Source organism: Hoplias malabaricus, chromosome X2, assembly GCF_029633855.1.
Source record: "Hoplias malabaricus isolate fHopMal1 chromosome X2, fHopMal1.hap1, whole genome shotgun sequence".
In the NCBI taxonomy this organism is placed as follows: Eukaryota; Metazoa; Chordata; class Actinopteri; order Characiformes; family Erythrinidae; genus Hoplias; species Hoplias malabaricus.
In genome coordinates, this window is record NC_089819.1 from 51,775,012 (window position 1) to 51,802,511 (window position 27,500).

The window sequence follows — 27,500 nt, forward strand, 5'->3', positions numbered from 1 at the left end:
TCTGCGGAAGAAAAATAGTCCCTCGTGTTGTGTGCTAGTCTACACCCACCAGCAGAGTTCAGTTTTGTCTTTACTGAACTGGTTTTTACAAATTATAAACATAGTTTAGAGGATTTTCTGGGGTGAATATGTCTCAGAACACTGCAGTCTGAGGTATCTAATATTATGTAGGTTGTACTTGACGTCAGATGCAGTTGAAACATGTGAAAACATGTTTCCTGCAGAGCACACACTTCTGACCATTTTTAACTGAACGCACACGGTTTATTTGGTTAATTTATTGTAATGTTTTGGCACGAAGCGAAAACAATATATGGCCTGTTTACCTGTGGGAAATTTATATGTTTTATTTATTTCCACATCAGTAAATAAACTGATGTATTCAACTTGGCAGGGTCTGTCCCATGAATCTGGATTTCAGATTTAGCCAAATAGCTAAATCCCAGAGTTGGGGATTGTCAAACAGGAATGTCCCCCAGCTATTTTCTAGGCGGACAGCTTGATTTGGAGCGTAAGGTATCTGGCAAAAAAAACGAGATATCCTGCTTTTCTGTAATTTCCACACAGGATTTACGAGTTAGCTTGATAACTTAAGTCCAGTAGGACTGTCCTTCAACTCTTTTCCTACTGGACACGTTTGATTTGGGGCTTACATTATCAGGGGGAATCCCACAAATCTGCATTTCTCAGTTAGCCCCCAAAGTTGAACAGTCTGAAAGGAATGACTTTCAAATCTCTTGTACGGGACAGACCTGGTTCCCCATAATATAAGACATGTATAGATGTGTTCCCCATATATAAAATATAACGTATACGTACTTGGAAATAAAGATTGGGAAATAAATGTGTGTGTTTTTCTGTGCTGTATTTTTATTGTAGCCTCAAACCCAGGCATCTCCTCAGAGTGTTGGTTGCGGCGGAAGGATACACTCGGAGAAACGTCATCGCGGTGGTGCTTCGGCCCTCGCCAAGCAAAAAATGTCCGCCTAAGGGAAACTCGCAAGTTACATATTGAAGTGGATATTTGCAAACAAGGAGGAGAAAAATATAAAATATAATCGCTCCCTCATCGTTTCGGTGGTGTTTCGTAGGCGAATTGAGGAGAGCCACGGAAGCACTGCCACGCCCGATCGCCCTAGTCGGATTTTAAACACGAGAAAGAGGTAAAATATTGCAGATTTGTTGGACGGGTCTTTTTTTTTTCCAGAGAAGTTGGGATACAAGAAAAGACTGGAGCTGCCTTGTGAGGAGAGAAGCGACAGTAAAACCCCTCAAACCGAGGGCTTTTCTTGCTTTTTCTGTACTTTAGGCTGAATTTGGGCACACATATTTGACGGTTATATTTTTAAAACGGTCGCTATTTGCTCCTAGGGACTCGACAGGGCTTTGCTGAGTAATTGTTTTAAATAGAGACCAACGTGTTTTAAAACTAAGGTTAACCCCTGCTGCACTTTTCAGTGTGTCATATTCTAGACCGATATTGACATATTTTGGCTTTATTATATTATTATAGCATATAATACACTGGTATAAACACGTATTTGTAATGTAACGTTATATATGTGTGTACACAGTGATGCTGCATGCCCATGTGTGACACCAGTCTTTCATAATATGTCCTGATTTGACTGTAATACGCCTTATTTCTGTATATTCCGAGGTTCTGACATTTACTTTTAAAGATATGCTGTACGTACTGTAAGTACCAGCCTTGAGTGTAGTATATGTGTGTAAATATGTTAATAAATGTGTAATATGTAATATAAAAGTATAAATAAATATATGATAAGGATAAGGGTGGAGCTGATCTAATTATAAGTGTTCATTTCTATTTAGAATCAGAGGAAAGCAGAAAGAGACCACAGCGAGAGACAGGAGACACAACCAGCTTTTTATTATTATTGTTATTAAAGGTGCCGTAAGGAGAAACCATTCAGTGTTTTGAGCGAAAGAGCCACCCTTGTGTTCTGTCTTGACAATTGTTTGGACGACCCCCTGATTGTGAGTGCACTTAGGCTACTTTGGCCGTTTTAAAAACCCACCCCAGTCCCATTAAGAGTTTGTATGTGTGCTTTCGTAGGTTTAGTAAAAGGCCGAAAGGATGAACACCCAGCAGCGGATCGCCGCTATTGGAACTGATAAGGAGTTGAGTGACTTACTGGATTTTAGTGCGGTAAGACACTTGGCTTATTTTATCACCCCCTTATCTGATTTATCCCTGGGATATCTCATTTATCACCAATCATTCGGGATAGGAACGACCCACTAGTCCACGGAGTGTCATGTCCTTTACTTTGGAGAAGGAAGGGATTTCCCTGTTTCCTGTAGCATGCTCCTGATCTACACCTGATGTAATAACGCAGGTGAGGTGACGGGTCTAAACTGATATTTAGAAAAGAACCATATGATGAAGAGTTACTCAGCGACAGCAGATGTTTAATAGTGTTTTCATCGAGTGTTTATTTCACCTTACATTTTAATTTTCTTATTTAACACGGGCAACATGCAATAATCAAACGTATGGTTTTTATTTATTTATTTTTTCATTTTAAACCTGATTCTACGTTGAAGTTTATAGGTTTGCGTGTTCTTAACGTGTTTATGTCTAACGTCTGTCTGTGTGCGTCTACTATCTGTGTATGTGGTGTTTGAATTCATCATTTAATAGCCATTTTTAGCAAAGCTGTGTTTATAAAGAAGAACATCAGAGCCATATAATGTTCTACAAAGTGGCTCCGAAATATCAACTGACTTTGTTGTGTTTATTTCATGTTATATCGTGTTTTTCAAGCAGAAACAGTTAAAGCCCTGTTCCTTTGCACAGTTCTGTGTGTGCTGCATATTATAACACCATAATAAACAATGTAGATATATTCATTAGCTTGTACCAAACACCAGAGCATGGTATTTGCAAAAGATTTCACAAAATAATCTGTGTCTGTCCCCCTAGATGTTTTCTCCGCCGGCAAGAAGTGGGAAAAACAGGCCGACGACTCTCGGAAGCAGCCAGTTCAGCGCGTCAGGTACTTCCTTAAGGATTTTTTTTTCCCCTTTCCTTTAATGAGGCTCTGTCTCTTGCACAGTTCACGTGCTGCCGCTGCAGTGAGGTGTTTTTCAGTGCAGTTTGATTGCTGTTGGTAAATCTAATGGATTCCAGACGCTTGAGAAGGTGTTTTAGATTTTAGTGAGCTGAGGTTAATGAGGAGCCAGCAGGAGACTGTGCAGGTTCATGTTGTGTATTTTTTTGTGGCCTCCCCCCCCATCACCCACACACCCCCCCTTCCCCCTTTGGTGATAGGTGCAGCAGCATGGACTGGAAAATGCATTTCAAGCTACATCTGGGACTGCTGTTGAACAAGGAATTGTAAATATGTTGAGATCGAAAGCCGCTTTTTTTGGACCAACTATTAGCTTCACTGTAAAAGCTTCTGTTCCTTTAAAATAGCAAACATTTTGAAAGCAGTTCTAATTTGGAAAATGCTGCAAGTCCGTCTGCTTTGGTCGCTGTGGCCCAGTGGTTGGTGTTGAATTGTTATTATTATTTTTTTCTCCCTGTGCCAGAATCTGAAGGTCACACCAGCATGATTTCACCGGAGTGAATTGGGTATTGTTTCCCTCACAAGAGTTGTTCTGCAATACATTTGCTGCAAATAATTTCAGGGAAGAATTGGCTGCTTCATTGTTCGTGTTTTCTGTAATAAGGGGTTTTATCTTGCGCCTGTTTTTATTGTTTTTTTTTTCGTATTGTAACCAAAGCCCAGTGTTCATCCGTTTACATTGTTTTATTTAAACTGTATGAAAGGGCGAATGTTTTATTTATTTATTTATATTTTGGAGGGAAATGTGTTGTGTTTTTTAACGTGTGCTTCCTGTCTTATTCCTCTGAGGCTCCAGTGTCCTCATTGCCCTCCCCTTTTAAAGTTTTAGAGACTGAATACTGCTGCTGTTTACAGGTGGTGATTCGGAGAGTTGGCTTGAGAGTATAAGGTCAGTTCAGGGTTGGTTTATATACAATAATGTTCCTTTTTTTTAGACCTTAGTCACGTCTACAGAGAGACTACTACAGCGCATAAAGCTGAAGTGCATCCGTTGTCTAATGTGCGTCTTCAAAAAGGCAACAATTGCGTAGTATTCCTCTTCAAACAATGTTTTATGTAAAGCCACAAAGCAAGGCTTTGTCTTTGTTTGTTATCTAAAGAACACACATGCGGTGGTGTAGTGAAGTGAATGGCGAGGGAGAGGTGTCTGCTGGGAGCTTTTGTGAATGTGCTGTGTGCAGTTGGTGACGTAGCTCTGTTTATGTTGCGTCCTCTTAAGTGGTCAGACGAATTAAACGTGTTTTGACTCATGTAAATGCGTTAAAATGTCATAAATGTCATTATTCTTGAAACAATAAGCTCATTTCTTCCAAAAATATAGATTGCTGACGGGCCACTATTTGTTTATTTATTTTTATTAATACATTTCAGTTTGTAGGTCATTGTTAATAAAATAAAACATTTAATCTCCAGCGGCACGGTGGCGCAGCAGGTAGTCTCCAGGGACCTGGAGGTTGTGGGTTCGATTCCCGCTTTGGGTGACTGTCTGTGAGGAGTTGGTGTGTTCTCCCTGTGTCCGTGTGGGTTTCCTCCGGGTGACTGTGAGGAGTGTGATGTGTTCTCCCTGTGTCTGTGTGGGTTTCCTCCGGGTGACTGTCTGTGAGGAGTTGGTGTGTTCTCCCTGTGTCTGCGTGGGTTTCCTCCTGGTGACTGTCTGTGAGGAGTGTGGTGTGTTCTCCCTGTGTCTGCGTGGGTTTCCTTCGGGTGACTGTCTTTGAGGAGTGTGGTGTGTTCTCCTTGTGTCTGCGTGGGTTTCCTCCAGGTGACTGTCTGTGAGGAGTGTGGTGTGTTCTCCCTGTGTCTGCGTGGGTTTCCTCCGGGTGACTGTCTGTGAGGAGTGTGGTGTGTTCTCCCTGTGTCTGCGTGGGTTTCCTTTGGGTGACTGTCTGTGAGGAGTTGGTGTGTTCTCCTTGTGTCTGCGTGGGTTTCCTCCAGGTGACTGTCTGTGAGGAGTGTGGTGTGTTCTCCTTGTGTCTGCGTGGGTTTCCTCCAGGTGACTGTCTGTGAGGAGTGTGGTGTGTTCTCCCTGTGTCTGCGTGGGTTTCCTCCGGGTGACTGTCTGTGAGGAGTGTGGTGTGTTCTCCCTGTGTCTGCGTGGGTTTCCTCCGGGTGACTGTCTGTGAGGAGTGTGGTGTGTTCTCCCTGTGTCCGTGTGGGTTTCCTCCGGGTGACTGTGAGGAGTGTGATGTGTTCTCCCTGTGTCTGTGTGGGTTTCCTCCGGGTGACTGTCTGTGAGGAGTTGGTGTGTTCTCCCTGTGTCTGCGTGGGTTTCCTCCTGGTGACTGTCTGTGAGGAGTGTGGTGTGTTCTCCCTGTGTCTGCGTGGGTTTCCTTCGGGTGACTGTCTTTGAGGAGTGTGGTGTGTTCTCCTTGTGTCTGCGTGGGTTTCCTCCAGGTGACTGTCTGTGAGGAGTGTGGTGTGTTCTCCCTGTGTCTGCGTGGGTTTCCTCCGGGTGACTGTCTGTGAGGAGTGTGGTGTGTTCTCCCTGTGTCTGCGTGGGTTTCCTTTGGGTGACTGTCTGTGAGGAGTGTGGTGTGTTCTCTCTGTGTCTGCGTGGGTTTCCTCTGGGTGCTCCGGTTTCCTCCCACAGTCCAAAAACACAACGTTGGTAGGTGGATTGGCGACTCAAAAGTGTCCGTAGGTGTGAGTGAGTGTGTGTTGCCCTGTGAATGACTGGCGCCCCCTCCAGGGTGTATTCCTGCCTTGCGCCCAATGATTCCAGGTAGGCTCTGGACCCACTGCGACCCTGAACTGGATAAGGGTTACAGACAATGAAGGAATGAATGAATTTAATCTCCAAAATCTTAACTTTAAAGTCTATAATATGCTGTTTTTTGTGTCTGAATATTTTGTATTTTCCTTTTTTTCTGGGACATGTTGGTTTTAGCAGCGTAAAACTATTGATTTTTTTTTTGTGAAGGAAGACTGACTCAATGTAGTCCTCTTGCTGTATACACTCTAATTCAATATAGTGTGGTATTCCTGATTGTCACATGACCCAGATGGCAACGAGCATGCACTGTCTGATTTCCAAAATAGGACACTTTGAGCAGAGCCGGCTCTGTGTGTATTTTTTTTTCATTCCAGAGCCAGATGAGGAAATGCACACCACTTTGTGATTGACTTTGACACCACCAGCTTTGGTCTGTCTTATGAGAAGCACTCAGGGATCACTGCTAGAGATGGCATTTCGGTGTGGATGTCTGTATCGGAGTGTGATTGTACTGGGCTGATATCAAAGTAGTGAGCTTACGCTTCATTTAAAGTGTCATTTTCATAGAAATTTGGAATTAATATTGTGTTTTGGTGGATGCTCAGGGTCTTAATATCAGCATCGGTATGGGAAAAGAAAACGTAGTATTGTGTCATCCCTAATCATAGCGCAGTATCCTCGTTGTTGAATTTGATCACGATGTGAGATCACACAAGGTCACACTTTTCTGTATAAAATGTTTGTCCCGTTCATTGAGGAATCGAGGCTTTATCGTCAAACACAATAATTTGGGTTAATGAAATGCAGACGGGTGTTTAGCTATATTTTTTGGGGTCCCCCACTGCGTCTGACATTGCAAAATGGCCGCACGGTGGCGCAGCGGATAGTGTCGCAGTCACACAGCTCCAGGGACCTGAAGGTTGAGGGTTTGATTCCTGCTCCAGGTGACTGTCTGTGAGGAGTGTGGTGTGTTCTCCCTGTGTCTGCGTGGGTTTCCTCCGGGTGACTGTCTGTGAGGAGTGTGGTGTGTTCTCTCTGTGTCTGCGTGGGTTTCCTCCGGGTGACTGTCTGTGAGGAGTGTGGTGTGTTCTCCCTGTGTCTGTGTGGGTTTCCTCCGAGTGACTGTCTGTGAGGAGTGTGGCGTGTCCTCCCTGTGTCTGCGTGGGTTTCTTCGTGGATTGGCGACTCCGTAGTGTCCGTGTGTGTGAGTGAATGTTTGTGTGTTGTCTTGTGAAGGACTGGCGCCCCCTCCAGGGTGTATTTCCGCCTTGCGCCCAATGATTCCAGGTAGGCTTTGAATGGATCTCAAAAACAATGACATTCTGAAGTCTGAAATATTGTGCTTTTATCGTGCTGAATATGAGTAGTTAAATGCATATGATGATGTTATTGTACCCTATAAGCACAGCACATCTAGATGAAGCTGCAGTACTGGGTGTTCACTTTACTAAGCTGAAGTGACTACAGTCTGATTTTGGACATGTCATATCCAATCTTTTAAATCAGATTTGAGTCACTTTTGACTGTGGTTCTATTTCTGATTGAATTTCATGTGTCTTTTCGCCTGTGTGCATGAGCTTGTGCTTTATGTCCTCAGCGAGCACCAGTAGTGACAAGCAGGCTGTGTCTCAATTGCCTCCATAGTGCACAGCGAGGGTGATGAAACTACTTCTTCCGCACCCAAATAAGGCACTGAATGTAGGAGCAGTGCAGGTGAGAGATGAACAGTGCTAGGCTTTAGAAGCCATTCTTCAAGGACCGACATCACACACTACACAAGGCTTAGGGACCCATTTGGGACGGAGCCACATAAACATACCGATGAGCGCGAGCATGCCACGTCAGGGTCAAACACGGGGCGCTCACATTTATGAGTAACGAACCAACACGTTAGCCAAATCTGATCTGAGCAGACATTTCCTCCACATCAGAGCTGGCTTTTTTTAAAAGCATCTTACACCAACGAAGCATCACACCAAACACACACTCTCTTCTTGTTAAAATTATCTTAACACTGAGATGCGTTTGAGAAACTGGGCCCTGGTTCAGCGTTTTGGCCATATCTCCTGCACCATTTTCGTGAAAACACATGCAATGCCTGTCTTTCTTTGCAGCTCACTTTCAGCTTAGATTGTGTAAGATGTGTGTGTGTGTGAGAGTGAGGGAGAGAGCTGTGTGATCTCAGTGCCCTCTGGTCATCCACAGGGCAGTGTGGCATGTCTCACCTGCGTAACAACAAAGTTCTCTTTTGTCTCTTTCTCCACGGTTATTCCACACATCCCAGCGACCGTGTATAACACTGGCATGTGCTGCTGTGTGAAGATAAACGGCCTCTGCTTTACTGGAAATGGCTGTTTTAGGGACCTACCAAGATGCAGTTAAGACAATAGTGGAATAAATTCATTCATATGTCCATATGCGTTAGTTTTAAGACAATACCTTTGCTGTAACGGTGTAGTTACACTGCAGTGGAGTGCAGTGCTTTCGATTGTAAACCAGTGGGAAAGCCCTCAGCTGGTGACAAATGAGCTGAGTGACATAAGAAGGACACGAACCAATCACACGTTGAGCAGTTTTATTGTTTTTCTGTATTATTCCTGAAATAAGTCTTGTAAAGATCATACTTATCTGCTGAGGATAATCTTTTAGCCTTGTCCAGCAACTTTTATTAAACATGAAACATCGTTGCGTAGCTGTACATAGAATTCAGAGCCCGTGGTAGTGAACACACACACACACACACACTAGAAATTATGGGCCGTGGACATAGCTGGAACAATGTGCAGCCACCTGGGTGCTCAGGGAACAGTCGGGGTTAAGGTGCCTTGCTCAAAGGCATTTCAGCCGTGGACGTTGAGGGAAGAGACATCATTGTTCCTTCACTCTCCCACACACTCACTCAATTCTCCACTCTGAATGAAATAGCTGAGTTGCTGAATTTTTCGACAGTGGCGCTGATAGGAACCAGACGTCTGAAGACTCTGCTATATCTCTTATATACGTATTAATGCACCGCCTCATGGCTGAGACCTCCAGCATATTGTGAAGGAATATATTAGCCACAGAAGACATATTTGGGTCTTAAGTTCTCAACTCGACAGCGTGGTTTTCTTTTGCGATGTTAATTACCATAATTGAGATATAATACCGATTGCGTAAGTACGACAAATTTTTTTCGTGGGAAGGTACTCCTCAGCAGAGGTGTGCGGGAGTTCGGCTCCGAACGTTCTTTTGATTCGCGAAGGCTGGGAGTCGTCTCCGCTCGCATTGTCTGTGGATTAGAAAACAGTGTCATCTGCTGATTAATTATTAATGAGGGATTGGAAAGAATCTGAAACGATTAGTATTCACAATTTTATTCAGCTGGAGTGTCTTCTCTGTTTAAGAAAAAAAACAGGAGAGAAAAGTCTCAGAACTCGGAAAAGTGAGCGGCTTGGAGTTTTAAGATAATTTCCCGCATGAAAATAAAACTGCTTTGTGGCACGGCACAATGAAAAGAGATATAAAAGGTGACAAAAACTGTACTTGAGCAAAGCTTATCATCAAAGGCTTTTCAGAGGATTTGCAATTTTGTGGGGGTTTTTTTTCTCTGTTTAAAACAACGGCTAAGTCTCTCTCATTTAAGCGTGCATTTATTTCAAAATGGATTATTATTTCAAACTTTTTTTTCATCATCTAAAACCACCAAACTGTGGCTTTCAGCAGTTTCTGTTTTAAAAAAAAAAAGGCTCGATACTGTTTTGTGCTCCGGAAGCCATTGTCTCCTGAGACACCCTCGGCTTGTTTCTGCGTTTCGCTGACTTCATATCTCAAAAAAAATGATTGTGGGGTGGTGTATATTTATTTAAATCCACTTAAAAAAAAAGTCAGATGCTGAAATTTGAAGGTCACTGTAGATGACAGCTTTTACTGGAATAACATACTTCCTGCTGAGAAAAGTAGTTTAAAACACTTTACTCAGGGGTCGAAGACTTTGCACAGTGCTATAAATGAAGAGATTTAATGTATGTGGAGGAACTTGGTGGAAAACTGACCCCTGTATTTGGCTCAGGCAAATTTCTTGGACAGTTATTGGCTGAAAGACCTTATTAGATTTTTCTTTTAAGGCACAGTTGAACATGTGTGAGGAGGTCTGTGCTGTGTGTGTTTATTTTTAGCAAACCTGCCACTTGCGCTCTCAACCGGTGGGCCTTTGGGTGTGTGTGTGTGTGTTTGTGGGTTTCTTCTGGCTAGCATCTTCGTTCATGGCTAGAAAAAAAATGTGGGTGAGGTTTAGGACCATCTCATTTCTGTATCACAGGTAACATCTGACTTTGTGGCTGTGGCAGGTCTTAGTTGTTGTAGAGATCAGTTGTTGTCCTGAGGAGGCAGGATCGTTTTATCATTTTCACTTTTCAAAAAAAAAAAAAAAGATATTTTTCTATAGACCTATTTGCTAAGCTTGTGTATATAGCAATAAATGGTAACGTAGCAGTACATTTGACATTAAAGGCTAAGCACCACTTAATGGGCCTCCATGAATATTTCACATTATTGTAGTTACTGACAGATATAAGTATGAATTAAAATGAAAATAGCTGCTTAATTTGCTTTAAAACTGACAATTTTATTAAATTGACGGAAAAACCCGAGCTCGCTACGGAAATTCTTGAACGCGACCGTGACGTCACTGGTGGACAACAGCTGAACAACGCCGCGGTAAAACACCGTTATGACTGACTGTTATGACAGTATCTAGCTAAATAACCAACATTATTCATGACAATAGTCTAGCAATAAGCTAAACTCAAATGTAGAGGTACCGTTATTCTTGTAAATGTGATCGAAGTCGAACTCGAATTCATCCGACACTATAAACCTCCGTAACGCAGCTACGTAGCCGAGTATAATCTGAGCCACCGAGTTTAGCGAGTCAAGCTAACGTTAACTAACACCAACTAAAACAGGCGAAGTGAGTGTCCTTACCCTGTTTACCTCCATGTTACAGAGGCTCTTGAACACCTTTCGTTGGTGTCCTTACATGCCCATATTGTTGGAAAAGCGCCAGTGAAATGAGCTACAGATAACGGAGTGAGCGGATGGTCCTTTCCAAAGTGACCGTTTAAAGTGGACAAATTTAGTCCATTTTCTGGATATTTTGGGATCTTTGGGTCATTTGTTCACAGATGTCCCACTGTACATTGAATGATTGCAGCCAAAAACAACACACCTTTTCGTCATTTAGCATTAAATTAAGTGCAGCTTCTAGAGTGTTGTCCACCATCTACGTCACAGGCAAGACGCCTATTAGAGTTTCCCAACACCGTTTGGGGTGCTTTTCCTTGAATTAGTAAGAAATAACATGTTTTATGCTCTTCGTACAGCTACTAATCTCTGGTTTGTTGACTACAGCAATTCTGTAAATGGTATGATAATCAACAGTCAGTCAGAGTTCGAAATATACTCACAATCCCAAAAATATATCATGATACCATCATATTTTCATAATTGCCACCTACTATATAAATATGTCAGAATTGACTTTGGCAGTGTGTGAGTGTGTTCTTTTGTCATGGGGGAGTTCAGCTGGGTTTGTAGTGGCTTTCTTCAACACGGCTGAATCATAGCAGTGTAGAATTGTGTGGGAGAAGACCTGCTGTAGAGTTCACGCCATCCAGTCATCTATGCCTTTATACTGTCATACAGCACTCTGTATACACTTTAAAATAATTATTCAGCCTGATTTGTTATAGGTTAGATTTGCCTGAAATATTAATATGATTCTGCAATATTAGTAGCATGCGGCACGGTGGCGCAGCAGGTAGGTGTCGCAGTCACACAGCTCCAGGGACCTGGAGGTTGTGGGTTCGATTCCTGCTCCGGATGACTGTCTGTGAGGAGTGTGGTGTGTTCTCCCTGTGTCTGCGTGGGTTTCCTCCGGGTGACTGTCTGTGAGGAGTGTGGTGTGTTCTCCCCGTGTCCGCGTGGGTTTCCTCCGGGTGACTGTCTGTGAGGAGTGTGGTGTGTTCTCCCTGTGTCCGCGTGGGTTTCCTCCGGGTGACTGTCTGTGAGGAGTGTGGTGTGTTCTCCCTGTGTCTGCGTGGGTTTCCTCCGGGTGCTCCGGTTTTCTCCCACAGTCCAAAAACACACGCTAGTAGGTGGATTGGCGACTCAAAAGTGTCCGTAGGTGTGAGTGTGTGAGTGAATGTGTGAGTGTGTGTTGCCCTGTGAAGAACTGGCGCCCCCTCCAGGGTGTATTCCCGCCTTGCGCCCAATGATTCCAGGTAGGCTCTGGACCAACCCTGAACTGGATGAAGCGGTTACAGATAATGAATGAATGAATATTAGTAGCATTATCATAATGCTTTTTAAAAAATATTTATTTTTAAAATCAAAAACCCTTATTATTTTACTGGTTTTAATATAATTTCAAAAACATACACATCCTGGATGTTCGTAGATATTTACACAGACAAATTAGATTTTTCTTTCTTTGAAAATATATTCCAGTTTTGGCTCGGTGACCTTTTATTGACCCAAACTTTGCAATTACTCCCAAGCTGTCAGCGTGACAGACTAAAGGGTAATGTCATGCTCTCCACACTCTACACAGTGTAAAAAGAAAGCCAGAAAACCATTGAGAAGTTCCAGCATTCGTTCAGAATAGGTTTTAGATTGCTCCCTGTGTTTGAGTAATGCCATCCCCCTATCAGCATTTAAGATTGGATAATGATAGCTATTTTGGGCTGATGGCTCAAACAAAGTCTGTAGCAGTGCCACGCTTGAGGAGCCATCAGAGCGGTTTTGTTTGGGGGAGGGGAAGCTGAAACCGAGGCAGATGAAGATGTGAGTTTTCTCCACTCTGTCAAAGCTCTGAATCCACGTTGACGTGAACGTATGTATCCACCAGCGACGGAGCCTCAGGACGAATAGTAATCAGGGCTGTAGTTCTGCTGATGCCGTGTGCCTCAGCAGCACATTTTTAATGACGGCCGCCCACTTCTCTACTCCTCAGACCGTTAAACCATCCTCAGCAGATGTGTGCTTCCTCACATGAGCTAATAAAATGGCCTATTTACAGGGCACTCTGCGCTAAGACCTTACTCTCAACTCTGGTTTTCACGAACGCTTCATTAATTTCGATTGAACTATGTTTTAAAAAATATAATAATAAAAAAATAAAAAAATTTGCCTTCTTGATGAACCTGCTGTGTTAGTGGGGAGGCTTCTTTTTCCTGATGCGTATTTTAAGTACTCTTAGATTAAAGACAACTTCTACGATTGTGGGGAAGGTGCCATAATCAACTGGAACCATATTCCTTGTTTGTGTAAGATACTTGGCCAAATAAATCTGATTCTGACTCTGATTCTCTCTTGTTGTTTACATTCAGAAGCTCTACGTCTTTTAAGGTAGACCGGTGTGCTCGAGGTAGGGGTGGGCGATACGGCAAAAATACATTATCACAATTTTTTTTCGCAGGATCACGATCTCGATTTTACCACGATTCTTTTTCACGCTTGTTTTTACCCTTGTAACACTCCAGGAATTTTATCCATTTTCTGCCTGAAATTACACCCCCAAATCTTGAAGCAGTGAATAAACTAGAGGCAATTTTATGAAGTAATGTTATTTAAAACTCTCAGTAGGGAAGGGGCAGACTGTAAAAGGGATCTTAGCTTTGAAAACGCATTTATTGTTTATTTGGATTGCTGTTGACATATAAAACTGTCGGTGTCGTCTCTCGCGGTACGTATCTGTTCAGCATGGTTGCTTCCCCACCTCCTTGGTTGAGCATCTCCCCTGATTGGTCTACAGACTTGATTGACATGTTGTTAAAGCTGAGAGCCCAAGCTACACGGCCAAAGCAGAGTTCTCTGCGGGGAATGTATTTAATTTCTTTTTAAACATGAGGATTACTAACGAGTGGATTGACGGAACGACTCAGATTTAGTCTTGTTTTGAAGGAGACAACCTACGTAAGCACTGATATGCTTTGTGTGTGTGAATTGCTTGTGGGCTCTTCAGGCTTCGTGACGCCAAAGTTTTGTTTTGGTTTTTTTGCAAGGAAGAGATCTCATGTATGGAATAACGAATTCTTTTGGTTTTAGTTCAATAGTCGTACATTTTACAGCACTGACTTACATTATCGGTAACTTGTGTAACTCGAGTTGTTTAGTTTAAGCGCAGCACTTTCGGTAAATGCAGCTAACCGTCTCTTCATTTCAACATTTGGAGTTCTTACTGTTGTCTAAAAAACGTCAGACGCCTCTGCAATGACCAGAGAGAGAGAGAAAGACTAGCTTACTGCACCGAGACGGGTGATTTACCGACACCCGAGCTTCGTAAACACATTCGCGCACAAACAGACGGGAGGGCAGCAAATGGTGAGAACATCTGAATTTAATAAAAAAGTGTTTTTTGATTACAATCGTGAACGTTGAATTTAAGAAACACAGCCTGATGACCACATGACCCTCAGAAGCTAACAGTAGAGCATGTCTATGGCCAATGGCCAATATAATTGGTAGTGAAAGCCCTGCTTTCAAACCTGGGTTACAGTCAGTGCACGCTTGCAGGTCAGCAGAAATTGACGATTGCTGTTTAATTTCAGCACAACTGCGAGTTTCCAAACAAGTTTTTGAAAACCTTTTGCCTTGCTAATCCCAGCGAGAGGCGTGCGGATGCACAGAGACCAGATCATCTCCCTTTTTTTACGAGAGATGGACCGTCCACAGCATTCCAATTTCATTACATGTCTGACCCATAAGTCCCTCTGTATGTGGAAACAAGATTAAGGTCCTGTGAGCTTAAATCATACCTCAGAATTGAATTTGAGAGCACTCGCCAGGGAATAGGCACTGAAATGTTTGTCAGACACATCCGTAACTGCTCTCGACTGGCGGTGGTCCTCAGAGCCCAGGTTATTTCCCCATCCCCTCATGCACAGGGGCTAATGTGAATGCAGGTCATCGAGGATTAGTTTTATTTGTGGGTGTTTTCTACTGCTTGTCTGTTTTAAATGATGTGTAGCGCTCCTGAATGAGGTTGTGGGGTCAGGGTGGGGAGTGTATGTTTTTGAGTCTGAGGTCAGATTCTCCCCAAGGGATGCTGAATTACTGTGATATAGGGCCAGTGTCAGCACACACATGCAGGAGTACCCTCAGCCCAGCCTTAACTAATATATGGAGCAAGAACAATGTTGGCTTACTCAGCTTTACCTACTAATTACAGATCTGCTCCATAAGGTCGCTCTGAGAGATTGAGGGCTTTTGGCCTCTAATGACTATAAAACAGAATCTCACAAAGCGTCATCTATAAACCACAGTGTGGCCTGTGTCTCTGTGTTTCTATTGTGGTGGTAGAAGGACGTAGTGAAATGAATGTAGATAATTTTAACACGATGGTTTATTACACTACTTTTTAGTCAAAACAATGGAATAATCAGGATGTTAATTTCTCTGTTAAAGTGGATAATGCACCATCTCTTTCCACATTCAGACAGGTACAGCACTATTATTTCAGTAATGCTAATGCCATAGCACATCAGTTCTAATATGCTGAAAGAATTGATATATATATATGCATTGTGATTTGCCGCCATCTTACATAATGAAAATGTTCTCAAGCGGCCCATTACGTTTGTAAAGTCATTCTTCCTGAGTGTTTCCAGTCTGTACTAAAATCATGTCGTGGTTCACTTTGATTGGACTGTATTATTATGTTTCAGTGACTGATAGATGACCAGTTTATCTGCCTGCGCTAAAATTAAAATGAATATTTTGTGACACTTATAATGGTCTATAAACTTGTACTGACAATATATCACTCAACTCTAGCAGTGAAGCACCAGTCAGCAGCCTTCAACTGGGAATAAGAAGAGAGATGGTCACTGAAGGAGGAATAATGTCCTTTTTGATCTCTTGGTGTCCCTGCGGGTGGGGATTCCGGCTGGAGAAATGTAGAGGAGACAGAGCAGGCCTGAATTTTAGCCACAGCCGATTAGCCTTCTCCGCTCTATCCTTCACACCTTCAAAAATGAAAGTTATTGTAGGTTCTTTCACCGTGCCAAAGTCATCTTAAAAGCTGAAGTGTGTTTTATTTAGGGTTTGGCCAAATATTCATTATTTGAAAAGTGAATATTCTAAATAAATCTTTCAGAATGGTTCAGGGCATATATATTTCCCGGACTTCTCACAGACTTTGTCCTGCTAGCGCATCAGTAGAGACTCTAAAGTCAGAGTCAGCGCATGTGTGGAAGTAGCCGCTAATGTCCTGGAGAATTTGCGTCCACAGGTGCAGCCCCATGTTTAAGGCACGCAGAGGCACATTTCCAGCTAAGAGAACATGTCTGACAGAAAATGAATCGGGCGCTGCATGTGTGGAAGGACCACTCTGGGACATCACTGCACCTGATATTTCTCTGGAGTTTATATGAGAATGGGGCTTAATTTACAACAATGTTTTTTAGACCCTTTTTAAAAACGAAATATGCTCTTAATAAGTTGATGTTTTTGTCAGTGGTGCATTCACACATACAGTTAATCCATGCTGTGGGCACTGATGCATCCCCCAGACCATGACAGTTTTTGGTTTTTGCATCTTACTCAACCGGTAATGGGCCGTATAATTTCTGGCACAGAGGACTTGACAAGAGTTTTCCTTAAAGGCTAAGCAGCAGCTCTATGAAAGTGTCAAACAAATAAATACAGTGGAATTTGAGTTCCTAACTTGTGTTTATTGATAGTCAGAAAACATGTTATTTCTTACTAATTCAAGGAATAAGGTTTAAAACAGCGTTGCCCCCCCCCCCCCAACGGTGTTGGGAAACTCTAATAGGCGTCTTGCCTGTGACGTAGATGGTGGACAACAACTCTAGAAGCTGCACTTAATTTAATGTAAAATGACGAAGAGGTGTGTTGTTTTTGGCTGCAATCATTCAATGTACAGTGGGACATCTGTGAACAAATGGCCCAAAGATCCCACAATATCCAGAAAATGGACTAAATTTGTCAACTTTAAACGGGCACTTTGGAAAGGACCATCCGCTCACTCCGTTATCTGTAGCTCATTTCACTGGCGCTTTTCCAACAATATGGGCATGTAAGGACACCAACGAAAGGTGTTCAAGAGCCTCTGTAACATGGAGGTAAACAGGGTAAGGACACTCACTTCGCCTGTTTTAGTTGGTGTTAGTTAACGTTAGCTTGACTCGCTAAACTCTGTGTCTCAGATTATACTCGGCTACGTAGCTGCATTACGGAGGTTTATAGTGTCGGATGAATTCGAGTTCGACTTCGATCACATTTACAAGAATAACGGTACCTCTACATTTGAGTTTAGCTTATTGCTAGGCTATTGTCATGAATAATGTTGGTTATTTAGCTAGATACTGTCATAACAGTCAGTCATAACGGTGTTTTACCGCGGCGTTGTTCAGCTGTTGTCCACCAGTGACGTCACGTTCGCGTTCAAGAATTTCCGTAGAGAGCTCGGGTTTTTCCGTCAATTTAATAAAATTGTCAGTTTTAAAGAAAATTAAGCAGCTATTTTCATTTTAATTCATACTTATATCTGTCAGTAACTACAATAATGTGAAATATTCATGGAGGTCCATTAAGTGGTGCTTAGCCTTTAACACAAGCTGAAACCTGGACTAAAGCGACCATCAGATGCGCTTGAGCCTAGAGAACTTGGTGACGTCTCTGCCACCACCAAGTTCATAGTTTTATAGTCATTGCTTGATGCAGTCATGAACTGTGTAAAGTTTTTAAGAAATACCCCTGAGCCATTTTGTCTGTAACTCTTTGTTATAGCGGACACATCCCAAAAGAAATACCTATCATCATAGGTAAAGAATTTGTGTTGAAAATAAGTATAAAACCTGGTATAGTTTTCATTCGCTGTCTCTCCCATTTGAACCCAAATATTTTCACGAAGACTCCTGACCTTTGGTGTGTACACACCTGCGTCCACCTGTAGCCATCGGTTGTGTGTGTTGTGCTCAGGCAGATAGTCAATCAGTTGGACATCTGCTAAAAGATGAGGACAGGTCTGCGAGTGTTATTGGCCCCTTGATTGCGTGGGTGGCGTGTTTTTTTTTTTTTGCTGGCGAGGCCGTGGGAGGTTTACGTGCGGTCTGAGGCTTACTCTCATCTCCTGTGTTTATTAAGCGCTCTCTCCCTGCCAGCTTGCCTGTTTGTGTTTCCTCGCTGGAAAAGTTTCCTCGCCGTAGGATGATAAGGCCGGTTTGATAGCAGGGTTTTTCAGGACAGCCGGGCAGGTGTTGAAGAGGCCTGGAATAAGATGGCATGCCATGCAGACTCTCACTCGGGCAATAAGAGCAGTTTGTCGTGGTTAAAGGACATGGTAATGGTGTGTACTCGTCTCACATAGACACACTTACAAGCACTCGGTAAGCCCCGGGCACCACTGCTGGGATTGTACGACAGACCGAGTGCGGAATAGAGCGTGACCCAAGGCCTGATACTTTTATCAGGATTTCCATTTTAGATACAGAAAATGCTGATGAGGAGAAGCCATTGTAGTGAGGACTCTAATCCTCAGCACTGGCCAACTCAGCCCTCTACTATGTATAGATTTATTCGCCACTGCATTTGCACTCAACTTGCTCTGGTATTTTTAGGTTTAGGATCTGAAACATCCCCTGCCCCCCCTCCTTACTCTTCAATGCACTGGTGCAAAATACCAATCAAATTGAAGTTCAATCTCTTCTCTTGAAAAAGACTTGAGGATTAGTGTGTACCACTGATTTGTTCCTGGTTTTAATTTGTCTTTTGAAGGATTTAAAGTAATAAATTAAAGACGATTGGCTGCGGCTAAAGCTTTTGTAAAGCTTTCGACTTTGAATCCGCCGAGCCCTGCATTTGTTTGTTACCATGGTAATTACTGTAACGAAGAGAGGGATGTCTTCCTCTGTTCTGTCTGTTTTCTTTATTTGTGGTTGACATAGAAATACACCTCATGCATGAAAAACGTGTGCATTTTAATGCTCCCGTCTAGAAAAACCAATACGCACAGTGATGGGGAGGGAACCAGATATCCAAAGCATTTCATTACACTATTACACCAGCTTTGAGAAGGTCTGTGTCAAAAAACAGCCTTAAAAATGTAATTTTTACGATTGTTTACATGTTTTACTGTAAATGAGCCTCAAGAAGCAGGAGTTTTTAGCCATTTTCCTTGGTTCCCTTTGTTCTCCTTTTTACCTCCTTTCAAAACATGATAAAACAAGCCGTTCTGATAAAACTGCCTTATACATAGACTGTAGTCACTTCCTGAGTCTCTCCAATCACAGAAGAGGAGGCAGGAAGTGTCCACAGTCTATGTATAAGTCGTACATGGATCACAGAAAACATTAGTGTATTATTCCCCTCCTCAATATGTCCCCCTTTAAGCAGAAATAGATGGAATTCCCTGTCATAAATGATATATATTTTTCCTAGTACCTATCATTTTTCTTGTACTATCTAGTGGTTTTCGTTCCTGAGCTTTACCTTTGCTAACCACAAGCTATTAGTCATTGTAATTGTGCACAGAGCATGTTTGTGGTCAGCCGAATGCCTTTTTGAATGGAATACAAGGGAAATGTTCTTGGCATTAGCGAGAGCCTTTCTCTTTACTTAGCGATAAAGCCCTCAGTGTTTTCTCCCATGCTCAGGGCCATAGAGAGTTAATCGATATAAAGCTAGAGCGTGTTATTCAACCTGTGTCATCTTGGCTCCTCTTCTGCCTGTGACAGATGGGATCTCCGAGGGTAGTGGTCATAAGCTCTGATTGGCTATCAGTCAGTTTATTGCATCATTAATATGAGCCTTTCTCTTTTTTGCTGCTCTATTTTAGCTGCTTAGTTAACGTCCTTAGACCTGACTGTGTTCCCTCGACTCGCCGAAAGCGTAAAGAAAGATGGGCAGCGATGGTTAACTGTGTATGAAAAGATGAGGCACCTTTTTTGGCAGAGGTGTCTATCAGGCTTTTGGCTCCAGAACACACCCCCCCCCGCCCTGCCAACCCCATCCGGACCCTCAGCTCATCCAGCATGCTGTCCGGTGGGAGGCAGAGGAGGATGACGTCCGAGCAACTCTACTAGTTGGCTCATTACAGCCCTCATGGCAGGGCTAGGAGGCTTTAATGCTCTGCGGTGTTTTATTATTATTATCATCAAAAAGAATGTATCCCCGTGGTTAAACCTGCAACACTTTTCAACCTAATCGCAGTCTGCCGCACCTGAAGGATACAGATGATTACTACAGTCGTTTCTGTGAATTACACAGCACTCAGAAAAGGACAGGATCGAAAACACACTTCATAGAAACTGATTGGCAGCTTCAGCATCTTCCCCATTAGCTTCTATAATAAGTGACATTTGATTAAAAAAAAGAGCTGTCTCTGTGCAGAGGGAAATTAATTGAAATTGTTGTAGTGGACTGTATGCTACAGCTGAGGCAGATGGAGATTAGATTGAAAAATGTAGGAATATCGACGATAGTAAGCATCTTAGCTGATGCAGAAGGTGCAGCCTTATTAAAGACTCAGTTTGTCAGTGTAGTTTCTATTGATATTAATAGCATACAGTGTCAGAAGCGTTATAAACTAGTCTCTCTTTGAGATTAATTATTATAGCAACACAATCTGCTAACCACTTGGTTAGGATGTGTGAGCTGCGTTAGCCTTGTAGCTCCAGTGCAACGCTAATAAATCAAGGTTCCGACGTCATATCTCCTGTCATATTGGCTTTTCCACTGCCTCCTGCAATAATATCGTCTTATATCAAATTTTCAGATGCATGAAAACACCTCTAAAAATCGGATAACGTTCTCAACGTCCATTTTGACTGGAAATGGGATAACCTCCGGTCACCCTTTTGGTTTCGCCCAGTAGAGTTCGAGCTTCTGCTTTCCTGTGTACATGCGTGCACATATGTGTGTGCTTGCATATTTATATAACCTCAATTGATATGCGCTGGCTTGCCTGGATGTCAGGGTGAGGAGATGGAGAGCTTCGAGAGCGAGAGTGTTTTTGTTTGCAGTTGCGCTCGTGCCGGCTGATGAGCGATGTGATTCCAGCGTTGGAGCAGTCATAAGACACAGCTCTGATTAAACCCTACTAATGAGCAGCTCAATAAAAATAAATCCTCCTGATGCAATAAATGGCGCCTTGATTGCAAGCACCCAGGGGTGTGATAGTGTAATCCTTTTGTGCTCGGCGCACTGGATGCACAAAAACGTTCGGCACGCGTCGCATGCATAAGAAGATGCATCTCTTACTTATTTGCATGTTCGTCTGATGAAGTAACAGGATGCATTGATTATTCAGCCCTGCTGGTGTGTGTGTGTGTGTGTGTGTTTTGTGGCTAAAACACCAGGGTTTTGATTTGTGATGAAATTTCTATGAAATGACTGCACGCCTTTTAACACGACAAACTGTGCTGAATTTAATTACATGTTTGAGTTAGGGCTGGATGTTATGATTTCCGAATATTACAGAAGCACTGGTTATTAATTTTACTAATCCTCGGCTAATACAGGGTCATAGATCAGTTCAAATCGAGAGGTAGGGATTTTGCCTTAAACTTTATAAAAGTTTTACACACAATCATGCAGCTCGAGACGTGCTGTTAGCGGAATGGCTAATGCCTGGTTTTAGTCAGGAATGTTTCGGTTTCGGGGGCTGAAGGTAAGTGAGAAATATGTGATGAAAGGCATGTGTCTCGGGGTTGTCCTTTAGCTGGCCTTGTTTCTGTTGTGCCTTGCGCTGTCGGCTGCATCCGATGATGTCACGTTGGGGCGTTGTGGACTGGCGTGAATTTACGTTTAGCATCGTTAACGTTCGGAATATCACGGCTGTAGTCGGCACACATTTAGAACACTCAGCAGCTTGGGTTATGAAAATGGATATGATACAGAGAGGCTGTGAACTGTATAGTGACAGCTTAAGTTGAATAAACACAGTGTATTGGAGGTTCTCAAATTAATTTTTGCATTTGTGAATTAAAAAATGTATGCATTTTGTACATTGCAGAAACCTGCAGTTGGCTGCTGTCACATTATAGTTTTTCCATATTCCAAATACCCTATGTTTGAGAATGGCAAAATCAGTTGAATTTATTCCGCGGAGCCCACAGCCTCCTTTTTTATGAGGAAGATAAATTTCTCATCCATTTGGCTTGTGCGCTCGCTCCTCTGATGGAGCTCAAGGTTGGAGGAAGGAGCACCTTTTCCCCCGTAAGCGATTGTGAACATATGGCATGGGCGCAGCACAGGAAGGAAGTGTGGAAATCGCAGGGAATGAGAGTTTGGATTAATGCGTCTGAACTGGGCATGGCCAGACAAATACGGCAGAACTGCTCTGGCAGGACCCCTTAAAGGCCCCTCCACGGACCCCAATAGACGGGGGGAGGGGAATAGATAGGTAAAGAAACTTTTAAACCCCTGCCATTTTTATTTCAAAGAAGCTGCATTATTCGCTTTAGGCCTCTTTTATTGGCAGGAATTTTGAAGGGTCATGTGGTGTATGTGCTCAGCATAGAATGCTGGGTAAAATGAGGTGATGGAGCAGCAGTGTTGAGTGACTGTGTCTCTCTCTCTCTCTCTCTCTCTCTCTCTCTCACACACACACACACACACACAGTATAGACATGACTTAATTTAGTCCGTTTGAAAAGGACCCTTAATAAAATTGAAGATACATTTCCTACTTTTTGAAAATAACGTTTTTTTGTTCACATTTCTGTTAATATTTGGAAATGAAGCAGCAAAAATCTCCCGTTGTAAATTCTTTCCGTGTCCGCAATGGCTCCCTATTCACTATTCTGTATATTATTCACTATATAGTGCACTATTATAGTGAACTGAACTCAGGAGGGTAGTGAATGAAACACACTGCAGTGGATTATGGGTAATCTGATATCTGTGAGTGTACATGGGCCGTACCTACTTTGTGCAGTGCATTGTGGGATTGTCTGAGTGCAATAAAATTGTCCACTAGGTTTTCGGACGCTACTAAAAAATGGCGTTACATAGTTTCAGACACAGCACTAGTTTTCATTAATACTTTTTCATACTGTAAATAAAAGCAGCTTATTTATATATCCCCCTGTCCATACAGCAGTCTAACCCTGCTCTTGGGCAGCTGATCGCACTGGAGATCATTTACATATGTCACCCTAAAAGATGCAGTAACTAAAAACAGCCGGTTTCATTTTCATGAATGAAGTTCCATTGACGTATGGTCATTTGCCAAATATGAATTCGGGCTGTTTTTTGGTTTCTAAACCCACACAAGCATTACTGGATCTTTAGAGGAAAATAATACAAACATATCAAGAGCCCTTTGACCGTGTAGTTTATGTGTAATGTGTGATACAAGTTTTAATCTCGCTAAAACAAGCTCAGTTAAGGGCCTCGTGTTCATGACTCATGATTTTCTCTGTCCTTTTCATTTAAATAACTTGAAATGCAAATGAGAGACGGGAACAGATTTATTTTCCCTCCACCCTACCTGTTCAGTGTTGTGTGTTAAGAATACAACAAAGAGCTGTAGATTAAAAAGGCTGAACAATTAATCATATATTAAACACCGATTAAATTAGTGTTGCCTTCTATAATTAGTTGATCACAAAATAACTCAATCAGTTAAGGCTATGACTACTGATTAACAATTTCTAGATATAAATAGCCACGCTCATTAATGTGTGTGTGGGGGTGTGTGTGTGGTGAGTGGTAACGCTTGCATTTCTCATAATACAGATGGAAAAACGATCATGTGGCAAATCCTACAGTAAAGGTGCTGTGACTATATTGAAAAACACTAATCATTCTTAATCACAGTTAATAAGCATAGTCAAAATATTTCATCAGTAATTACGGTTGTAATTTGGTTCAGATTTCTACAGCTCTGGCAGACAATTCGTGAAGTTGTTCACTCTGTAATAAGCTGGAAATCACCACCGCTTTTAGTTCTTCGTTGATTACGGTTCTTTAAAAAAAGCAGCATCATGTTTTTAAACTACAAACGCCATTTCTGGAGTAGATGGAACATGTCATAAACTGCAGATAAAAACAAGAATCTCTATGCCATCTCTATTTACGCAACATAATACAGTGTAACCTCTACCTACGATCTCGATCCGTTCCGTGACCCGGTTTGTAAGTGGAAAAGTTTGTTTCTCGAGTCCATTTTAAAATAATGGAAAAGCATTTAATGGGTTCCAGCCCCCACCCCCCGAAAGTCACCATTTTTGCACCGATATATGTTTACAACACTCTCAAATTAGTAAAACAATTTATCATTACTAAAAATAAAAGAGAAATACAGTTGTAACAGTAATAAAAAAGAAATAATAAAGTTGTAAGTGGTTACACATCGCTACCTTGAAGACGTGACGACTGGCTGGAGGAGTAACACAGGCACTGGCTGTATGACGGGAGGTGGGGGGTGGGTGGAATAACGGAGAGTAGGCGGTGAATGTGGGGAGACTAAACGTAGATACGGCTTAACTTAGCACGAATTTCGATGTCTGCTATTTACACTAATGCTAAATTGCTAAAGCTACAATGTGCTAATCTTAAAAGCTCACTCAAGTCTGGGCGCTGGGAGACTCGCCTATTGGGGTCAGAGGCCATTTCCAGCCGCCGGCTCGGCGGAGGCTCGGGTTCGTTTCTAGAGTCGTGGTTCGTTGGTGGAGGCAAAAAATATTCAAATGCCTGGTTCGTATCTTGGAAAGTTCGTTAGTATAGGCGTTCGTTAGTAGACGTTCCACTGTACTGTGAGAGGATTCTGGAAATCTTGAGAAATATGAGTCTGTGTAGGGCAAGGCTAGACACTTGAATGCGTGTGACCCTTGAGCCCTCAGACTGCATTGCATTATTAGACACTGTCAGGATACTGTCACGAATATAGCCACTTTAGCATAGGAAAAAAACCTGCTGAAACAGTTCACATCTGCATCAAGAAGTGCAGCCTGAAACAATACATTAGAAACACATTAATTCTGTGCAGAACTACAGCAGAGTCGTCTGAAGGTGCCGTCAAATTGCTGAGATAAAACAACGGGAATATTTTCTTAGTACTTTTTTCAGGTAAATAATGGTTCATTCATTCATTATCTGTAACCGCTTATCCAGTTCAGGGTCGCGGTGGGTCCAGAGACCCACCTGGAATCATTGGGCGCAAGGCGGGAACACACCCTGGAGGGGGCGCCAGTCCCTCACAGGGCAACACACACACTCGCACATTCACACACACACTTACACCTACGGACACTTTTGAGTTGCCAATCCACCTATCAACGTGTGTTTTTGGATTGTGGGAGGAAACCAGAGCACCCGGAGGAAACCCACGCAGACACAGGGAGAACACACCACACTCCTCACAGACAGTCACCTGGAGGAAACCCACGCAGACACAGAGAGAACACACCGCACTCCTCACAGACAGCCACCCGGAGGAAACCCACGCAGACACAGGGAGAACACACCACACTCCTCACAGACAGTCACCCGGAGCGGGAATCGAACCCACAACCTCCAGGTCCCTGGAGCTGTGTGACTGCGACACCTAGCTGTTGCGCCACCGTGCCGCCTAAATAATGGTTCCGAATAATCAAATCACAAATTCTTTTATTTTACAATTAAAATAAATCATAGTAGACCAAAGAGAGATTCTTACAGTTATCTACTCACTCCAAGGTTAGTAACATATAGACTATCATAATATATGTATAACCAATACACACACACACACTCACACAAATAGAGAGAGAATAATGTACGACACATTTGAAAAGATGTGTTTTGAGCTGTGAATACGGTGTCAATTTTCCTTTGTTGGGGTCTGAAAAAGTACAGAAAGGCACTGATCTTAAGACCGTGCTGCAGCCCTTTTGACGACACTTGAATCAGCCGTCTTTATGAGGAGCTGCTTTATTGAAAGTGAGATGCTCAAAATAGTTTTCTCTTTTGCATACAGTAAAATTAGTCTGGCGTCTTCGTATCCGCTCTGCTTTCAGAGAATTAGGTATTTTCATTTCTGCCTTTTCGGTGCCTTCAAGTCATGCGTTTTTCCGTACATATTTCCCCACCTCCGTAGCTAGTGACTGGATTGTTTGATATGTCTGAGAGCACGAGAGAGAGAGAGATCTTGCGTCTCTGTGCGCGAGCGTGACAGACAGCGCTGTGTGGCTGGCTGCAGTTTGGAAAGCAGGAGGCTGTCCTAATGAAGACGATGCTGTAGTCATGACAAACTCCCCTGCCACTGCCACTGCGCTTCATCAAGCCCCCACCAGCATCCTGCACTTCAGCTTGCTTTTGCTCTTTTTCTTTTTTCCTGAGCACACTTCAGCGGTGACTGCTCTAGTGCTTCTCCCAGTCTGAGATTACATTAATCCAGGCGCATCTAGAGGTTATATACCTATTGACTTCTTTTTGTACTCATTTGTGTTGTTTAAAAAGCCCTGATCTCAGGTCAGGTCATTTACCCAGTGTCAATATAATATATTCTGATATGCCTCAGGAATTAATCATAGCATCCCTCTTATTTACTTCATTCAGGTTGTTGTTTTTGAATTCGTGCTTTTGACGAGCAGGAATCCATCGAGGAACATTTTCCTCTGCTCTTAATGAGAAGTGCTGTACAGTCTTACACCCAGAAGCAGTAGCCGGGAGGCCTCTCTTCCTTATTCCCTCATTCTGAAGAGGCAGAGCAGAGGAAAGTAAGAGTAATGCTCCGGCAACCGGAGCCCTCGTCCTCTCTCCGCCGCTCTGCCTCTTCCCTGTGGGTCTTGTATTGATTGCAACGCTGCCACGGATTCCACAAGTGATGCCCGTCTGGTCGTCAGCCAGTTTAGCGCCGCGTCTTTCTGCACCGTTTTGGCAGGCTGAAAATCCGTCAGATATCTCGGAGCTCAGGGTTCGTGATGTCACGTCTGGTTTGCTCATTTTGTCCGTGGTGGCTGGCAGTGGTCAATCAGAGCCTTGAATGCATTGCTTTTTTTAAGGTCTCTGCTGTTGCCAGAGCTCATGAGTGAGGCAATCTTTTTCTGTGAGTAATTTTTTCTGTGCGTTAGGGGACGTGGACACCTGTTCGGCGATTAAACTCCAGAAGAGAAGCGGCCTCTGCCAAGAGAAATATTTGCCTTCCAGTCAAGGTTGTGTTCTCATGCAGGATTATTTGCTGTGAAACTGTGAGGATATTACGCATTTGTTCCTTACAGTACGCTGGCTGTGATTTGGCTTGCCGTACACTGGCCTCGGTGTGTTTGTTTGGGCTGGAACTGTTCGCTCGTTGTTCACAACACGGCTGTCTACGTTTCTGAAACTTTGACTTTCCGCTTCTTATGATCAGAGTTGGCTTAATTTAGCACAGACATGTTGTCTGATTATATTTAGATTATTGTAGTCTTCTCCACAACCTACTCATGCTTGTAGCATGAGGCGTTCAGTTTGTTTTCACTTTTTTATGATAGGTTTATTTATATATACTATATATATATTTATTAGCATTTCATTAAACAGGAGTGGCGGCACGGTGGTGCAGCAGGTAGTGTCGGACTGGAGGTTGTGGGTTTGAGTCCCACTCCAGGTGGCTGTCTGTGAGGAGTGTGGTGTGTTCTCTCTGTGTCTGCGTGGGTTTCCTCCGGGTGACTGTCTGTGAGGAGTGTGGTGTGTTCTCCCTGTGTCTGCGTGGGTTTCCT

At 42.9% G+C, this 27,500-nt stretch overlaps 1 protein-coding gene across 2 annotated transcripts in view; it reads left to right on the plus strand.

Moving 5' to 3' along the window:
- Window positions 1-994: 994 nt before the first annotated feature.
- LOC136677472 (transcription factor 12-like) overlaps window positions 995-27,500 on the plus strand; it is a 148,143-nt gene continuing 121,637 nt past the window's right edge. For both annotated transcript variants that reach the window (XM_066655022.1, XM_066655023.1), the window contains exons 1-3: window positions 995-1,163; window positions 2,081-2,173; window positions 2,951-3,023. In XM_066655022.1, coding sequence (XP_066511119.1) covers window positions 2,102-2,173; window positions 2,951-3,023 — 145 coding nt within the window. In that variant the 5' untranslated portion in view covers window positions 995-1,163; window positions 2,081-2,101. The remainder of the gene's footprint in view (window positions 1,164-2,080; window positions 2,174-2,950; window positions 3,024-27,500) is intronic.